The sequence below is a fragment of the Saccostrea cucullata genome, unplaced genomic scaffold (assembly GCF_032062105.1).
Source record: "Saccostrea cucullata isolate Sc308-1 unplaced genomic scaffold, CSIRO_AGI_Scuc_v1 ctg1001, whole genome shotgun sequence".
NCBI lineage: Eukaryota > Metazoa > Mollusca > Bivalvia > Ostreida > Ostreidae > Saccostrea > Saccostrea cuccullata.
The window spans coordinates 81,730-99,847 of NW_026940940.1; the positions used below are offsets into that span (position 1 = coordinate 81,730).

At 33.1% G+C, this 18,118-nt stretch overlaps 1 protein-coding gene across 1 annotated transcript in view; it reads right to left on the reverse strand.

The window, feature by feature from the left end:
* The window catches only part of LOC134256696 (uncharacterized), a 94,992-nt gene that overhangs the window by 70,749 nt on the left and 6,125 nt on the right, over positions 1–18,118 (reverse strand). The window contains exons 6-8 of the mRNA XM_062739378.1: positions 17,617–17,901; positions 17,018–17,062; positions 6,139–6,264 (exon numbers count right to left, since the gene is read on the reverse strand). Of these exons, the coding sequence (XP_062595362.1) occupies positions 6,139–6,264; positions 17,018–17,062; positions 17,617–17,901 (456 nt within the window). The remainder of the gene's footprint in view (positions 1–6,138; positions 6,265–17,017; positions 17,063–17,616; positions 17,902–18,118) is intronic.

Below are 18,118 nucleotides of genomic sequence, written 5' to 3' on the forward strand. Positions count from 1 at the left end.
CATGCTTGGGAGAAATTATTTGAGGAATTATCATGCCGAATCTTTGTATACATTTATATATCCTGCATTTAATGTAAATATGTTGAAGGATGGACCAAAGCAATGAAAATTGGACAGCTTCAAAGATAAAATTTTAGTCAGTATAGATGTGTCCCTAAGGAGGCAGCTAACAAAGAGCGGGATAATTAACATTGCATAGTGAATATGCAGAAATTTTGCTCTGTGTCATCTCTAAATAAGAAAAACTCAACTCAGCACAACCGCAGTCAGATACACTATTCTCATGATTCTGAAGGTGAGTACATGTATTATTTAAATCAATTTAATATATTTTAAGTGGGATAAGTGTCATTAGTTAAGATACATATATGTTTGATAGCAAGAATGTTCTTGTTATTATAATACTGACAAAAATGAACCGAATATTTTTTTTAAGTGTAATTTGATATTTTGTATTTTTGTTAAATTGACTTATTTTCTTTTCAATTTTTCAAATACACCAAAGTAACTTTTATCAGTCCATATGTTGTATATCTTATATACATTTAATCTGTTTTCTTGCTAATGCATGATTACGAACAATGGTAGGCTTTTGAGAGAGAGAGAGAGAGAGAGAGAGAGAGAGAGAAATACTGGAAAATATTAGGGAAGTCAAATCGGTCAAATCATTTGATAATTAATAATCGCTTAATCGGGCTTTTCCCAAATTGAATATTCGGTTACTATCGGTAAAATGTAGATAAGAGTTTGTTCTTTAGCCTAGTAAATGTCTATTAACCCACAAAAATATACAAATAAACAATAATTCGATTGGAAATTATTTTTAGTACTTAAGTTATTTATCAAATAAAAAGCAAAAAAAAAATTATGTACAATTAATAAACCCAAAATTACAAAAGGTTGTTTTGGATCTATTTGATCAACGCAAAAGGAGAACAAACTGTTGTGCAGGTTTGTTTATTAAACAAGCGAAACTTCAAAGATAGGAAATGGATGTTGAAGGGATTGATTGATTAAATATATATTTCTTTACTGTTGAAATGGGTAGCGGCATTTCTATTCACGTCATATTCAACTGCTGTGTACTGCAAATACTTCAATCATTATGATGTATACTGAAAACAATTGTTAAAGTCACTAATGCAAAAATTAAGGACCACAATAGTTGAGAACGACTATGTGCCTGCTAATTAAGGTCTTCCGTTTCCAACGGAAGACCTTCTACTGATTCTGTTGGTAAAGATTATCTTTCTTTTTTTTTCTTCTACTTCCTAGACGCCAACTTTGAGGCCTCATATCTCACTCATTTATCTACGGACTTTATTCAAATTTTCAGACATTATTTAACTCTATCAGAGTGGTATCTAACATTTCAAAAAATCACTTCCGCTTTTTAGTTATTCCCCTGTAAACGAAAATTTTTAGGCTTTCGTTTCCGGATAAAGGCTCAGAGAAGGCTAAAGCTGGAGCAGGAATTCTACTGATTTTAGGTAATAGAAGGGTTGAAGTTGTGCACATCGGTTTTTGTTTTTCGATTTCTGTATTCAAAGTGGCGTTCTATAGGGGTAAAAAAATAGAACACTTCAAAGAACCAAAAAATTACTCATATTTTTCTTTTTATCTTCTAAAAAATTATTTTGTTAAAATATATAGAACATAATTTGTGCAAAATTAGAAGATCTTTCAAATGAGATGTCGAAAAAAGGACTGACCCCTAAATTAAGGGACATAGAGGGGCCAAAAGTTTTTTTTTCCAGATATCTCAACAAGAGGCCCAGGGGCCACATCGCTTACCTGAGCAATTGGATAGGAAAAAGCACATATCAGATCAGAACTGAAAGTTAATTAGGGGTTGAGGGGGGGGGGACTTCAACTCTCCAGGGGGTCTTGATTTGAATTAACTTGAATCTACACTACCTGAAAATGATTCCACATGAGTTTCATCTTTCCTGGCCCAGTGGTTCTTGAGAAGAAGATTTTTAAAGATTTTTCCTATATATTCCTATGTAAAACTTTGATAGGCCATTTTGGCCCCACCCTACCCCCGGGGGTCATGATTTGAACAAACTTGAATCTAAACTACATGAGGATGATTCCACATGAGTTTCATCTTTCCTGGCCCAGTGGTTCATGAGAAGAAGATTTTTAAAGATTTGTCCTATATATTCCTTTGTAAAAATTTGATCGGCCATTTTGGCCCCACCCTACCCCCGGGGGTCATGATTTGAACAAACTTAAATCTAAACTACATGAGGATGATTCCACATGAGTTTCATCTTTCCTGGCCCAGTGGTTCATGAGAAGAAGATTTTTAAAGATTTGTCCTATATATTCGTATGTAAAAATTTGATCGGCCATTTTGGCCTCACCTTACCCCCTGGGGTTATGATTTGAACAAACTTGAATCTACGCTACCTTAGGATGATTTCACATGAGTTTCATCTTTCCTGGCCCAGTGGTTCTTGAGAAGAAGATTTTTTAATAATGCCATTATTTTTTCTCTAATTAATGATTATCTCCCCTTGGAAAAGGGCGTGGCCCTTCATTTGAACAAACTTGAATCACCTTCACCCAAGGATACTTTGTAGCAAGTTTGGTTGAAATTGGCCCAGTGGTTCTTGAGAAGAAGATGAAAATGTGAAAAGTTAACAACGACAACAACGACAACAACAACAACGACTACGACGACAACGACAGACAACGGACAAATTTTGATCAGAAAAGCTCACTTGAGCCTTTGGCTCAGGTGAGCTAAAAAGTATTGAGAATTTGTTATGCATCAAAGAAGCAAAGTTGTTCAAAATATCAAGCTTTATTTAATGGGGTCGTCACTTCCGGTCGAACCGGAAGAAGTCAGAAAATGCATATTTTTTCCGTTCTTGACAGGTTTTTGGGTAACATGTCTCACAAGAAGCTTAAATATTAATTTTCCGTCCATCGTCGTCACTTCCAGTCAAACCAGAAGTACCAAAGAATGGCTTAATTTTGCTATACTTAACATAGATTTCGAGGAATAACCCTTTTTTGGACTTCATTACTCTTTTTTTTAAAATAAGTTACTTCCGGTCAAACAGGACGGAAGACCTACTCGTTGCTTTGCAACGAGCTCGGCTCTAGTTGGTCAGTAATTATTGTATATTCATGCATGGCTACATGTAGAGGCGGTAAAGGGTGTTTTACAGCTAGATGTAGATGAAAACATGCTTATTACCGTTTGCATATTTAATAAAATATTAACTTTGAAAAAAGAAATTATTTTATATACATCCGAGTAACCGAGTATCTATTTTTAGTATTCAATACTTGGACGTTGGATCGAGTACCCGGTTAAGTTGACGTCCCTAGAAAATATATTAAATATATCATAAAGGGCTTTTTGAAGTCCTTGATTTCATTTATCAAAAGTCGGATAAATTATAAAGGAATATTTGCTAAATATAATTATGATATATTCTTAATTTTTTTTTACTTATTCACTTTGTAGAAAATTCTAACAAGAGACAGTTGTCAGGAGAACGGTGGAGACAATCTCCAGAAAAGAAAACGCTTCTGATATTAGGATGCATGTAACCAATATTTTACGATCCCACAAATCAAGTTTACCACAGGAATAAAAAAAAAATTTGTCTGGCGTTCAAGAGTCTGGCATGGTAGGAGCTCTCCTGAAAAATATCCATTTATTGTGGACATCATGACACAAGACTCACCTGTCATCAGCATAGAGACTTGTGATTTGTTCTATCTGGGCCATACATGTATTGAATCAAAACATTTTATAGAATCACAAGCACGTTGTAAATCTATTTAAGGTCTTCTAAGTATGTTGCATCCTTATTTGATTTGCAACTTAACAAGACTTTGTTTCATTGGTACTATGTCAACTTAATATACAGAAAAAATCAAAAGCAGTTGTGATGTTCATTGTTTTCTATTGCTCATTAGTACTCATTTTTATGTGAAATGTAATACAATTATCCATTTCTTGCTCCCAAAAACCATACCTTACAAATTTAATGTAAAACAGCAACTTGCGTTTCAATTTTATCTTGTTATACTTTACAAAAATAAATGTTAAAATGATCATATTGTTATTAACTTCACCTATTCTCATCTCTCTTCTTCAAAAGGGAGACATATTGTTAATTCTTATTCTTTAGATTCAATCCTTCAAAATATTTATTACCCCCCCCCCCCTTAATCAGTACTTTTGATTGTGAATTTGGCGTGTCATATATATCAGTTCAAATATTATTAGCTTAATCTTGATGTCACCAGTGTATATATATATTTCGTCCTTTTATCGCCTATCTATTCTGTGTCAAAGGGGTTAAAGAAGAGACCATAATGCTTTGAACCCTTGATCGACCCCTAAGGTACTCAGATTGGAGAGAACAAGAATTAAACAACGATGAACCCGGTGCAACACCGCATGCAATACATTTATTATACCCCCGCTTGCAAATAGGGAGGGTAGATAGCAATTGGTATGTCCGTCCGTTCATCTGTTACGCTTTGGGTTACCCATTTTCTCCTTTTAGATAATTATGAACCAGTTCTACGGGGCTATGTAAATATCTTACACATAGTCCCTCATTTCAAATAATACTGTGATCTACAGCATCAAAAGCAGTTGAAAGGTCAATACAAACTGAATATCTGTATCCAATATGTCATTGAATGAAGTGTAAAATTGTCGAATAGCAAAATATGTCAAATTTAGTGATCATTAAATAGGTAATTCCCCTTTGTTCTCAAAAAATGCCTCCATCAAACAGAATGAATTTGATATACAGGATTTTCCTTCAAACCTATCATTTACAAATTTCGTTTCAAAGAAGCAAACTTTTGAAAATAATCTAATAACAATTATAATACACCCGAAAATAAAAATATGCACATAAAATAGCGCTTGAGACACTGCAGTATCGAAGTTTGTCTAGAGTTTAAGCATGTGGACTTTATGTGACAAATCTTTTACCTGAGAATGATTTAGAAGCAAGAAAAAACTTGAAATTTTTTTAAATATTGGAAGAGATATGTAACTTCATTTTGATAAAGGAAGACAGAAGAAAAAATATCAAAACAGTTTTGCTCATATTTTTATCAAGCATTATCATTTTAAGTATTTAAAAGTTTTCATACTTATTTTTGTTCTTTATTGTTCTGTTATATAGTGGCTTATATTTGACTTCAAACAGCTAAACTGATTCATTAAATTGAATTTCGTGGATATAACATCAACAGCGTCGTTGATAAAATTATCTTAAAATATTGAAAAATATAAATGTACATCATCTACAAAATATCTTTCAAAATGATGCGCAAGGTACATTATCCAATAATAGTACCTTTAATTGTTCTTACCTTTCTCGTGCATTATGGCAACAGTGACCGTAGAAAAAGACAAGGTGGGAAAAGAAGTTAAATAACAGGTCGCTAGTTTATTGTAGGAAAACTATACATGAAATGAACTTGAAATGTTTTGTTATACTAAGCTGGACATACATGTACATGGACCCACCATAAAAATAAAGTCATCTACGTAGCAGTATTATCAGCCGCAGGCAGCCGGTCTATTTTTTTTTATATCCCGCTTTAAAAGTTGGGGTATGCTGTCATCGGCATGTCCGTCGATCCATCTGTATGTTTGTCCAACACACATCAAAGGCATGAGTAAAAATTTCTAAAAAATTCTTTATTCTTTGTCTTAATGATTGTTATTGGGTTTGAATTTTTTTTATTTCTCATAAGATAGTCATGATCTATGTTTTTTTTTTTAAGTTGCTCCTAAAAACGGGCGTGTATAATATTTTGAAACAAAACGTTTATTGATTTTCCAGATCAAATTACAGTGCCTAAAATAATATCAGATAATTTGTTAAAGCTTCTATTTGTACAGAATAATCACATGCTTTATTATGTTGTTTTTAGATTTGCCATGCGTTAAATACGTAAAAGTTTGGGAATGACAATGCATTGTCAACTTTTTAACGGTGATTAGGCAACTAACAAAAATGATTATAAAGTAAAATAAAAACGTGTACATGTATCAACTTAACTTATTTACACTTTGTAAAGGATTAACTAATTTTCAATGCTCCCAATTTTTTTTCACGAAAAATTCTCAAAAATAATTACCTGTAGCAATTCTTTTGAGAGACACCAATTCTTCATCGGAAATCTCTTTGATAAGGTCTATCAAAAGGTCGCTAAATCTGATTGAAGTTCCATTCTTGCGAAAGATTTCTGTAAGACCATTAACTACTAAATAAAAAATATAGAACAAAAAATTAATGTTTTTGGATATATATGTAAAGAGAGAGAGAGAGAGAGGGAGAGAGAGAGAGAGAGAGAGAGAGAGAGAGAGAGAATGATAGCTAGAAAGACATTCCTTTATTCAAGAAAAATCTTTTGTGTGTTTTTTTAATTATCCAGGAGTTCTGGGAAAAAAATATGTGAAAAGTTAACGAACAGACGGACAGCTAGAGAGTTGTACAGACTGATTCTAAACTTCTGAATGTGAGTACTTTGAAAGAGGTACAATATTTAAAATGTAATTTTTTATGAATTTTTCGGAATAGTTCAAAGCTGAAAATTAATTCCATGTCATAATAGTTTATAAGTGATCAATGTTGAACAAATGCAGATTTCAGAAAACAGTATGGTTATAAATAAAAACTCGCAGACTGTAATTTTCATAAAAATATATTATCTTGGTCTAGCTCCTTTTCGTAATGTAGACAAAAAAGGCGAAAAGAGAGAGTGATTTATAATAACAAAAATGATTTTGTTAGATGTACCTTTCGAAATGATCTGTTCTCACTAATTATTTTTATTCAGTGTATATTGATTATCTCATTTGCTGACTCAATTCAAGCAGATGTGTGAATTCAAGGTACATGTGTAATGTACACAAACGATGTACATGTTGGAAAATCATGCCTCCTTTTATCGCACACACTGGTTAATTTTAGCCTGGAGAGTAAAGGGATAGAAAATTACTTTAATAAATTAAGATGAATTAAAAGGAAAGACAAAATGTTCACTTTTTTGAATAAAGTTTGTTAATGACAAATTTAAATCAATGAATTTGAATTTTCTTTAGATCGATTTTTAAAACCAAAAGTAGACAAACACTCAGAAAATTCAAGCAAAATATCAGTAATTGACTATGATTAACAAGCAAATTCAAAGAATTGTGGTCCCCCGCTTTCGGTGTCTTTATGGGTGAGATGTCAAATATGAACGCCCTATCATATGTCATTAAGAAATTATCAAAGTTGATTTTTTTAAGAATAAGGTCAATCGTGAAGGCCAAGGTCAAGGAGTCAGAAATCATAGCATGCTTGGAAATATCTTGTCATAGGTAATACACATGTATAATATGAAAGCCCTATCTCTACTCAATCAAAAACATTGATGATCCCGTATGGCAACAAAGCGAAGATTATAATTTTTAAAATGTGAAATTAAATATATTGCCAAAATTGGTACTCAAATTTTAAAAAGGAGGTCAAACTGCAAGGTCAAGGTAAAAGGGTAAAAGTTCTTGGTATCCAGTGAAAGGTCTTCTCACAAGGATTACTTATGTGACGTATGAAAGCCCTAGCCCTCACCATTCAAAAGTTATGGCCAAGGTTAAATCTTTTAAAAAGTAGGTCAAACTCCATGATCAAAGTCAAAAGGTGTAAGTGCTTGATATCAAATGAAATGTCTTGTCACAAGGATTAAATATTTGAGGTATGAAAACCCTAGCCCTATCCTTCACAAAAATTGTGGCCAATGTTAGTTTTTTTTAAAACTGGGCCAAACTCCAAGGTCAAGGTCAGAAGGTCAAAGTTCTTGTTATCCCATGAAAGGACTTTGCTCAAGGATTATATATATGAAGTGTGAAAGCCCTAGTCCTTACCGTTTTAAAGTTATGGCCAAGGTTAATGTTTTTTCATAAGTACAGAAATCTCCAAGGTCAAGGACAAAAGGTCAAAATTCTTGACATCCGATGAAAGGTCTTGCCACAAGCAATACATATGTGAAATATAAAAGTCCTAGTATCTACCGTTCAAAAGATATGCTCAAAATAACAAAAATAAAATTTTTGTGTAAAAGTGGGTCAAACTCCAAGGTCAAGGTCAAAAGGTCAAATTTGGTGGTACCCAAAGAAAGATCTTGTCACAAGGAATATACATATGAAATATGAAAATCATGGGTCCACTTAATCAAAAGTTATGGGCAAGGTTAAAGTTTTTGTGACGGACGGACAGACAGATAGATAGACAGACAGACAGACAGACAGACAGACAGACAGGCTTACAGACAGACAAATGAGATTTAATGTCCCCTCGCTTTCGCGAAAGCGGGGGACAAAAAGATAAGGGTTTGAAAACAAATGACTACATTGTTAAGTAAAGTAAATATTTTTAATTCATGTTTAATAAACATTGACTCAATGTCTAACATGCTGAATTAATCCAAGTTTTAAACCTGATTTATAATTCCTCTTTTTACAATACTCTTTTTGTTTGTAGAATTGTTTCTTCATATATTGTACCATAACAATGTTATATATCTATACAAGATCTGTAACTCCCTTACCAGGCAAAAAAAAAAAATACAATGAACAAGAGCTGCATGTCAACTTGATAATATCATCTTACGCCTTGTCAAGAGCTGTCAACTTGATATCATCTTTAGTGTATGAAATTAGAATTGATTGCTATATTAGTTTTGGAATAGGATTCATCTTTAGAATTCGCAATTTAAAAACAATACCTGTGTAAAAACAATTGGATTCATTGATTGTATATCGTTTTAACGTCCATGTCGATAATTTTTCACTCATATGGAGACGTCACCGTATGCTGGTGAAGGACTTCAAATTTGGACCTATATTCGGCAGTCAGGGCCTTTGAGCAGTGAGGTTTCTTTATCGTGCCAGCGCCTATCGTGACCTACGTTTTCAGGTCATATCCGAAAGAACGGTGACTTTCGTTTCTAGTGACGAGCGCTTGGCAAAGGAACAGTCACTACCTTTGTTTACGTTTCAGGTATGGCGCGGCGCCGCAAACGAGAATTTAAATTGGAAATACGGATATTAATTATGTTTATACATGTAGCATAAACATTTGTCATGAGACATGTTATGTTGAAATCAGTGGGAGCATTGCATTTAAAATTGTCTCGGTACCATGAGATAAAAAGTTATTACAGGTTAAAATCAGATTAATTTAAAAATGTTCAATTTCTTTCGTAATTTTGTTCCTTTTCTTAAATTGAAAGACGTATTCCGTGGATTTTTCAACCAGTTGTACCAAGTTGACTTTTATTCTCACAATAACATAATTCTCACAATAACAAAACCATCTATACGAGGGTTGTTCGTAAAGTTCGTGGACAAGCTCAAATTTAAAGAAAGATGGTGTCATTGATATATATTATTAACATATTTATAATCCTATAGTAAATATCAATTATAAAATGTAAAATAATATTCAATTTCAAATAGATATCTATAATAATGACTTCATTATTAGACTTGGGATGGTGACCCGGAGCACCGCAAAATTTTAATTAAAAAAGTTATTTATCACTTTGTAAATTTCATTTGTATTTGTAAACTTCTGCGGAAATTCAGATTGCTTTTACATTACGAGGTTGTCAAAAGTAATAACTACAAATCTGCAAAATTTGAACGTTCAGAGTTCAGAAGTGACTGAGAAATCTAGGTAAGAATCTATTAAGACAGGATCGGCTTTGTTCGAAAAGGGGACGTTTTCAGAGCAGTGGGCAGTGATAAAATTCTGCGTAGACATCAGGAAAACTCCAACAGAGACCCTTAAATGCTGTAAACATTCGGCAAAATATAGTATAGAAAGCCGTTCATAAGTGTTTAATTGAAAATAAAATTTTCAGACGGAAGGAACAGTTAACAGGATGACATGCGTGAAGGAAGACCTAATTCCGAGATTGCGGTGCTGTAAAAAGTTAATTTCGTAACTTGATTTTGCCGTAAATCCTTGAATAAAGTCGTTTTTACGCGGTCAGAGGTCGGTTGATTGCAGGATATGAGACAGGCATTGTTAAATATTATTTTACTTTTGAAACCAGAACATTTTGTGAATATTTTTATGACTTGTTAAAGCAACATAAGAAATGTTTTGAGTTAAACGGTGACTATGTTGAAAAAAGTTACAAGTATTAAGGAACTCTTCTGAGATTGTTTGAAATGTTCTTGTTGAATGTGACAGATGAAGGGCATATAGTGCTTTAAATGTCGAAATAGTGTGATAATTCAGTAGCGATAATTATCACTCCTAATGGACTGAGTATACCAATTGTTTTGAATGTGAATTTTAACAAATACAGCATAACTATATCATTTCAACAAGACAAATATGCCACTATTCTGAGCTATTTGGAAGAAGAACTTAAAGCAATTAAAGAAGAAGGGTAGAATGGTAAGATTTTCAAGTCTGAGTGCAATACTGTGACAGCCAAACTCTATTCGGGCACCAGCGTCCTGCACATTCAAGGATGGTCGGAAAACTCGAGGCTGGATAAATTTCTGTATAACATAAAAAAAATCTAACAGCACTCGAAGTATGTTGCAGTTGGAACAATCTATTCCACAAATGTCATCAACGCCTGTAAAAAACGATTCTCTTCTGACAGCCAGTACTGATGATATTCAAAAGTGTACACAGTATGCGGCTTCAACACCAAAAGCAGAAAATATACTATGTAAAATCAATGAACTCGGAGAATGCAGCAACTGCAATAGTGCAACTACGATAAAACAGCTTACTGAGACTGTTAAATTCCTTACCCTTGAGATAGAAAAACTGAAAGAAAAACTCAGCACTCAAGAATCCACATCATCAAACCTACAAACTGGCAGTTAAACACAAGCTTGGAGACATCTACAGAAAGGTTTACAATGTTGTCTGTTGGCATTTCTAGACATGAGCAGTGCAACACTGTTAATTCCGTGACTGATCCGAGCACAAACACAGAGATTTGCGTCCCAGAATTAGAAGAGGAAACCCCGAGGGCCCTAAAAGCAACAAATGATGAAGAACTACAATTACGAAGTGGATCATCTCATCTCTCATAATTCGAAGTTCGATCCTGCAAATAGTGAGAGCCCGTGGATTGAATAAATCTGTAAGAGTTTCCACGAACAGAGGAGCCAAAATCTCGCATATCAAAGCAAAATTGGCCAAAACGGATGTATCGCCCTTACGTTATATTGTCATTCAGGTGGGTGGAAATGATGTATCAAGCAACCACGACCCGAAATCAACTGAAAACGACTTCGTGGAAATTATCTGCGATCTACGGAAACGGTATCCGAGAATACAAGTATATCTCTCCGAAGTTTTACCGCTAAGAGATGTAAATGTGAGTGTAGTGAATGAAATTATTAGATATGTGTGCAAAGAGTACGGAGCTACTCTTATCCATATGAGCAAATCGTTCCAAAGAAATCAGGCAAATGAGCTCACTGGAAAGACGGCTTTCACTTGTCTGATAAAGGCACATTTGAATTATTAAAGAGCATCAACAAGTCCGTTCCTATTCTTAAACAAAAGGAATATAGTATCCGTGTCGATTCATTTGCTTTGAGGAATTATATGTGTTTCTATTGTGGAGAAGAGGGCCATTCTACTCGGAACTGTCGACATGGGAAAAAGTTTTGTGTTGGCAATGTGGGAAAATTGGGCATAAGCAAAAGATTTGTTCCTTCTAGGGAATCGGCAATGATTGATTGATTGTATATTGTTTACCGTCCCTCTTGATAATTTTTCACTCATATGGAGACGTCACCGATGCCGGTGAAGGGCTTCAAATTTAGACCTATAATTGGCACTCAGGGCCATTGAGCAGTGAGGGTTCCTTATCGTGCCAACGTCTACTGTGGCACGGGACCTACGTTTTTAAGGTCATATCCGAAAGACCCGTGACTTTCACTTCTAGTGCCGAGCGCTTGGCGAAGGAACAGTCACTACCTATGTTTACGTCTTAGGTATGACGCGGCGCCGCGATCGAGAATCGAACCCGGGCCTCCCGATCAGGAAGCGAACGCTCTTCCACTAGGCTACCGTGACCGGTGAATCGGCAATGAAAGAAATGCCGTAGAACAAAATTGCGGAGATGCCGAACTTATTGTCTCAAATAACTTTTTGTCCCCTGTAAATAGCAATATTTACTCAGTTTTAAATAATTAATGTGATGTATGTTACAATGTTGATTGCACATGTGAACACTACTTGTATACAGGGTGTCCCAAACCATATGTTACACTTTTAATCATCCATAACTTTATTAAACCACAAGCATACACAAAGATATTTCTTCAACATCTAGTGTAGCAGCATACATTTTATCTGACAAACTTTCATGAAATTCTGTTAAACATCCAAGTAGTTTTGATGTCAAAATGACGTCATCATATTTTAAATATGGAACCATCAGGAGAACAGCTGATAGAAAGTGTCAAACTTTAATATGGGTGTAAATCTGCTACTTTAGTCATTAGAAGCATCAGAAAAGCAACATCCCGTAATAAAAGTGCTCAACAGAATGCTATTTTACAGATTTGTGATGAGGAAGTTTGAAATTAAAGGCACCATAAATGACACATGACTTAATTCTGGTATAATGTTAGTAGAAGACCAAGGAGTGCCCATACCAAAGAGAACATTAATACCATTAATAGAGTTATTACTCTACTGAAAGTTTATTTCAAAAAATCCCTTAGATGGGCCCTGCATGACCAAGATAGCACCTTTGGTAAATCCAGCGTTCATACAAAACTCGAATTAAATTTAAAACTGATTTCACAGAAGATAATTTTAATGCAGCATTTGAAAGAGACAAAAATTACAGAATTTACCCATTGGATTTTAATTAGACCCGACTCTGAAATATTAACAGATGCATCGTTTCCCGACTAAGCCCACTTCCATTTTAACAAGTTGTTAAAGAGAATCTTAAATTCTAGTGTTTGGTGAATTCAATTTTAATGTGGAGAAATATTTAAACTGTTAGCATGTTACATCAAATCCTTGGTAAAAAAAATTGTGTTCAAACAATGTTAATTCCAAGGGATATAATTTGGAATATGCTGTAAAATGACCTATGTTATTCTAAAGAAAAATATTTATGATTAATAAGGAAACTGTAAAAGAAATGTATGCTTGACAAAAAATTGATCATAATTTTAGTACATACTCTAAATTTCATTAATATAACTTAAGGCATTAAATTTTTATAATGGTTAAAAAGTGTAACATATGTTTTTGGACACCCTGTCTCAAAATGTCTAAAATTCTCAAAAAGTGTTTAAATTCACAAAACAAAAGTGTATCAATTAATATTAACTTTCAAGATGGAATACAAAAAAGTAACCTTACTGAAATTGTTGCACAAATAAGTCCTCATAAAAATTAAATCGGAAGGAAACCCAAAGAGTCCCCAATGGGTCATGCACTCAAAATGGATTTGGACTGCTTAAAAGAGGTTTGCAATTAGGAAATTTGATTGTGTTTCATATAACACCTAAACTTGACGAAATTAAACTGTTGCTACAGGACAAAAATTCACTTGAAATTTTAGGACTCTGTGAAACATTTTAAATGATAATCACTGTGATTCAGGTTTAGATATTAATGGATTTACTTTTGAAAGAAAGGATAAACAATTTAAGTTAGGCGGGAGAATTGTTGTTTATATTTCAAATGATATTACTTACAAGCGTAAAACTGAATTTCAAGTAAGTAATATTGAATCAATATGACTAGAAATCAATCTTAAAAATTCTAAACCTATTTTTATTTCTCTGTATACCGCCCACCATCTGCCCACTCTTGCTGGGTAGAGGATTTTGCTGTGACAACAGTAAAATTATTATTACAGGTGACTTTAATATTGACTTCCTCAAAGACCCCCGCTATGCTGGACATCTGCTTTAGAGGAATTTGGACAAACACAAGTAATTAATGCACCCACTAGAGTTACTAACACCTCCTGTACTCTTATTGAACACTTTTATACCACCATATCAGATAACATATGTGAAGCTAGTGTATCCCCAATATCCTTATCTGACCATTACCTAATTTGTGTAACCCGGAAATCTAATTGCATGTAACGTAGGAACAAGCACATAGAAATTAAATACAGTGATTTCAAGAACTTCAATGAATTTTCTGTCTGACCTGACAAATCAAAATTTTGATAGTCTTGCAGACTTACACGATCCTGTTGACATTCTTTATACTTTCTATATATTGTGTAATAATGTCCTTGACAAAGATGCCAAAATAAAATGTAAGAGAGTTAAAAGTGAGTCAAGACCAGAGTGACTAACTAAAGAAATAAACGAAGCTAGGCATTTATAAGATTTATACCACCGTTATGGGGATTATGATAATTTCAGAACATGGAGAAATAAAGTTGTACTATTGATAGACAATGCAAAAACTTTGTATCAAAAATCAGCCATCGAAGACAGTTCAAATCCAAGAGAGATGTTTGGATATCTTAATCAATTGGCATCTAAATCTAAAAACTTAACCCCTTCCCATATCATTCATAATGACTCAGAAACTAAAAATTCACAGGATATTGCTAATATTTTTAATGAACACTTTACAAGAATTTCAATTAAAATTTTACATAATCTACCAGACTGCAAATTCGATCCAGAATTGTTAAGACAATTCACAAAATTTAAACTTGGTGATGACAACTTTTTAGCCTTATACCAATAAGTGAAACTGAAGTAGTTGATTCAATGAACGGGCTAGATGTCAATAACTCTGCAGGCATTGACTTCATTTGGCCTCGTCTCCTAAAACTATCAGCAAGTATTTTTGGTAAATCAATAACTCATTTAATAAACGCTAGTATCAGCAATGGCAGTTTTCCATCAAAGCTGAAACAAGCTTAAATCACCCCTGTATATAAAAGGGCAGCAAAATAGATATCAATAACTACCGTCCCATTTCTATACTTCAAACATTATTCAAAATAGTTGAAAAGCACATAGCAAACCAAATACGAGATTTTATTTCCACTTTTGATCTTATAACAAAATCTCAATCTGGATTCAGAGAATTTCACTCTTGTCAAACAGCATTAACCAAATTAACAGATGCTTGGTTGCATGCTAAGGACGAGGGTAATCTAATAGGTATAGCATTTTTGGATTTTAGCGAAGCGTTTGATTTAGTGAGTAATACAATTCTGATAGAATAATTAAAGAATTACAACTTTGATGAATTGTCAATTAAATGGTTCCAATCATATCTGCATAACAGGACACAATGTGTAAAAATTGGTACAACTTCTTCTGATGTCTTACCTGTCATAGCAGGAGTGCCACAGGGATCAATATTAGGCCCCCTTTTGTTTTTGTTGTATATTAATGACCTTCCCTTACATGTAAGTCATGCAAACATCGATATGTTTGCTGATAACTATATAATCAAAATCTCAGTTTACATTCTCTGACAAACACCTTAACAATGTTGAAACAGAAAAAAATACTTGGGGTACATATAGATCAAACACTGATGTAGACTCGGTCTGCAAATCTTCAATATATAAATTGTTTACTTTGCAGAAAATCAAGAAATTTCTTCCTTTGAAAACCAAAAAACTTTCTTACAATGCCTTTATCATGCCTTCTATTTATTATTGTCTGACTATCATGGGTAGTGCACCATATAGTTACATAGCTAGAATTATACTTGATGCTGCCCCTGATGCTCCCTCTAAGGCATTATTTGAAAAATTAGGGTGGCTATCTGTTTTTGACTTGGTAACTTCGCATTAATGTGTTTTGTTGTACAAGATATTTATCCATCAGAGCCCGGCTTACTTGCAAGATTTATTTATTTCTCAAACTACTAATGCTTATACTTTTCGTTCAAAATCTGAGTTTGACCTTCGCCTACCAAAACACCGAATAAATTTATTTAAAAATTCACTTCAATATTTCGGTGTTAATATTTGGTACAATTTACCTACAGATATAAGATATGCGCCAACTCTGCCAATCTTTAAACGAAATGTAGAAAAGTATATCTTCAACAGCAGAACTTTATTACTCTGAATTATGTATATCTTTTGCACATGTTTATAATTATACATTGTAAATTCTTACTCATTTGACATTATATTGCTTTTTATGTCATATAAATGTATCTGTTTAGTATTACTATTTTATTATGATTATCATTATTATCATGTAACATTGTGTATATACGTGCATTATAATTCACTTTCTAAGTTGTTCATCTTTACTAAATTGATGTTATACTGTTGTTATAATTAAAAGGCCCTGAGGAAGAATAGTGTGTCACACTAATCATGCCATCTTCTCTAACTAAAGTATTGTTATTATTATTATTAAGCATAGAGATTAAATATAGTACATGTATCAGAGCGTAGAATCAAACCCCAGTATTGAGTGAAAAGCATTGAACTGCGTCAGAAAAAGTATAAACAGGACAAATCTGGTAGGTGTATGTTAGCGATTTCCTTCATGTCGCAAAAGGGGAATTTGTGGATTTGTTGTGTAAAACTAAACAGAAATTTCCAGTTGGTAAAATTGAGAAAAATATTTTCAGTACATTGGATTCCAAATAAAATAGAATGAAAGTGGTGTTCATGAAAATCACTCAAAGTTTATGTATTCTCTGTCGGAACTCCATCCCAATTGTCAAGGTAATGTTAAGAAAACTTGTATTTTCTCTTAATTGTACTTCAACAATATGAAATATGTCACTCGTCTTCTATGCGAAGATTTTCCCCAAATAATTCTGCCTATCAAATGTTATGTTCAAGTAAACTTTTGTGAAGAAATACTTTGATGTCTAAAGGACGCATCTGAAATATCCCTAAATATATATTTGTTTTCAATAATAAATGTTTGATTTTTGTATCGACATTATTAACCTTTGTTTTAGAGGTAAACAATTGTGGTTTTTTTCAATGTGTTGCTTCACCATACCTTTTGGATAAGACATCTTTTCTTGTGAACATGGCTTTCTTTCACCTACAAAATTTCAATTATTAAATTTCAAAAATTAGATGGAATCAACGTCAGACAACAAACATAAATTGTCTACAATAAATTTACAGTGCAATTATCATCTTACTATTTATTTACTTAAGGACCTACTTACATTCATACATATTAAATTTTTCTGTGCAGATATTACAAATTAATGTTTTATGTGCATATTTTTAAAATTAAGTTTGTCACATTTATTATTGAAATTTTTTAAAGCCTATTGAAATTCAGAGTGCAGATTTCTGTACAATTTTTTGTATTACTTTAGACAATGTTAATATTAGAGATATTGAAAAATTATGAAAAAATTATGAAAAAACGTAAATTTCAATTTTCTTGTAAACTATCTTGCAAGCAAACAAGGAACGTTTCGTTGAAAATATAAAACAGCATTAGAAGTTAAAATTCTAAAGAAACAAAACAAGCAATAATAAGATACAGCCGTGTTATATTTAACTTAATTAGTAAAACATAGTATGATTAGACATAACTTAAAGTATAACATCACCAATCTGAAAAAAATATTTCTTACAGACCTGGTATCTGCATTTTAGTTGTTCCAATAAAGTTCTGAACCTCAATTTGAAAGATTCGATTTTGCAGTGGTACGTGCTTAATACACAACACAGGTTTGGGGATATTGTTTGATGTTCCTTTGTACTCTTCTCTGTTGACATCTATAGGTGTAAAACCATGGTTGTTCTCGCTTTTAATGGACCACTGGGCATGTATTGGTTCCGGAATTGAGTTTAGCACCGCAGTGAATTCCAATCTATCATTCGCCTCGTTTCTTTGCTCTTTTATTTCAATTTTAGGAACATCTATTTTGATAAAGATAAACAATTAAATTGGATTATGAAACATTGAAAACATGAAAAAACTGGCATACCCCAAACAAGTTTCTTTAAACAGGGGACTACTCGAAAATAGAAAAGTGAGTTTTTAAATTTTATTTTAATTCTATCATCTTTGCACAAAATTAAGAAATAAGATGCATCTTCAATAGTATAAGATATGATATGAAACATGTAGTAAAGC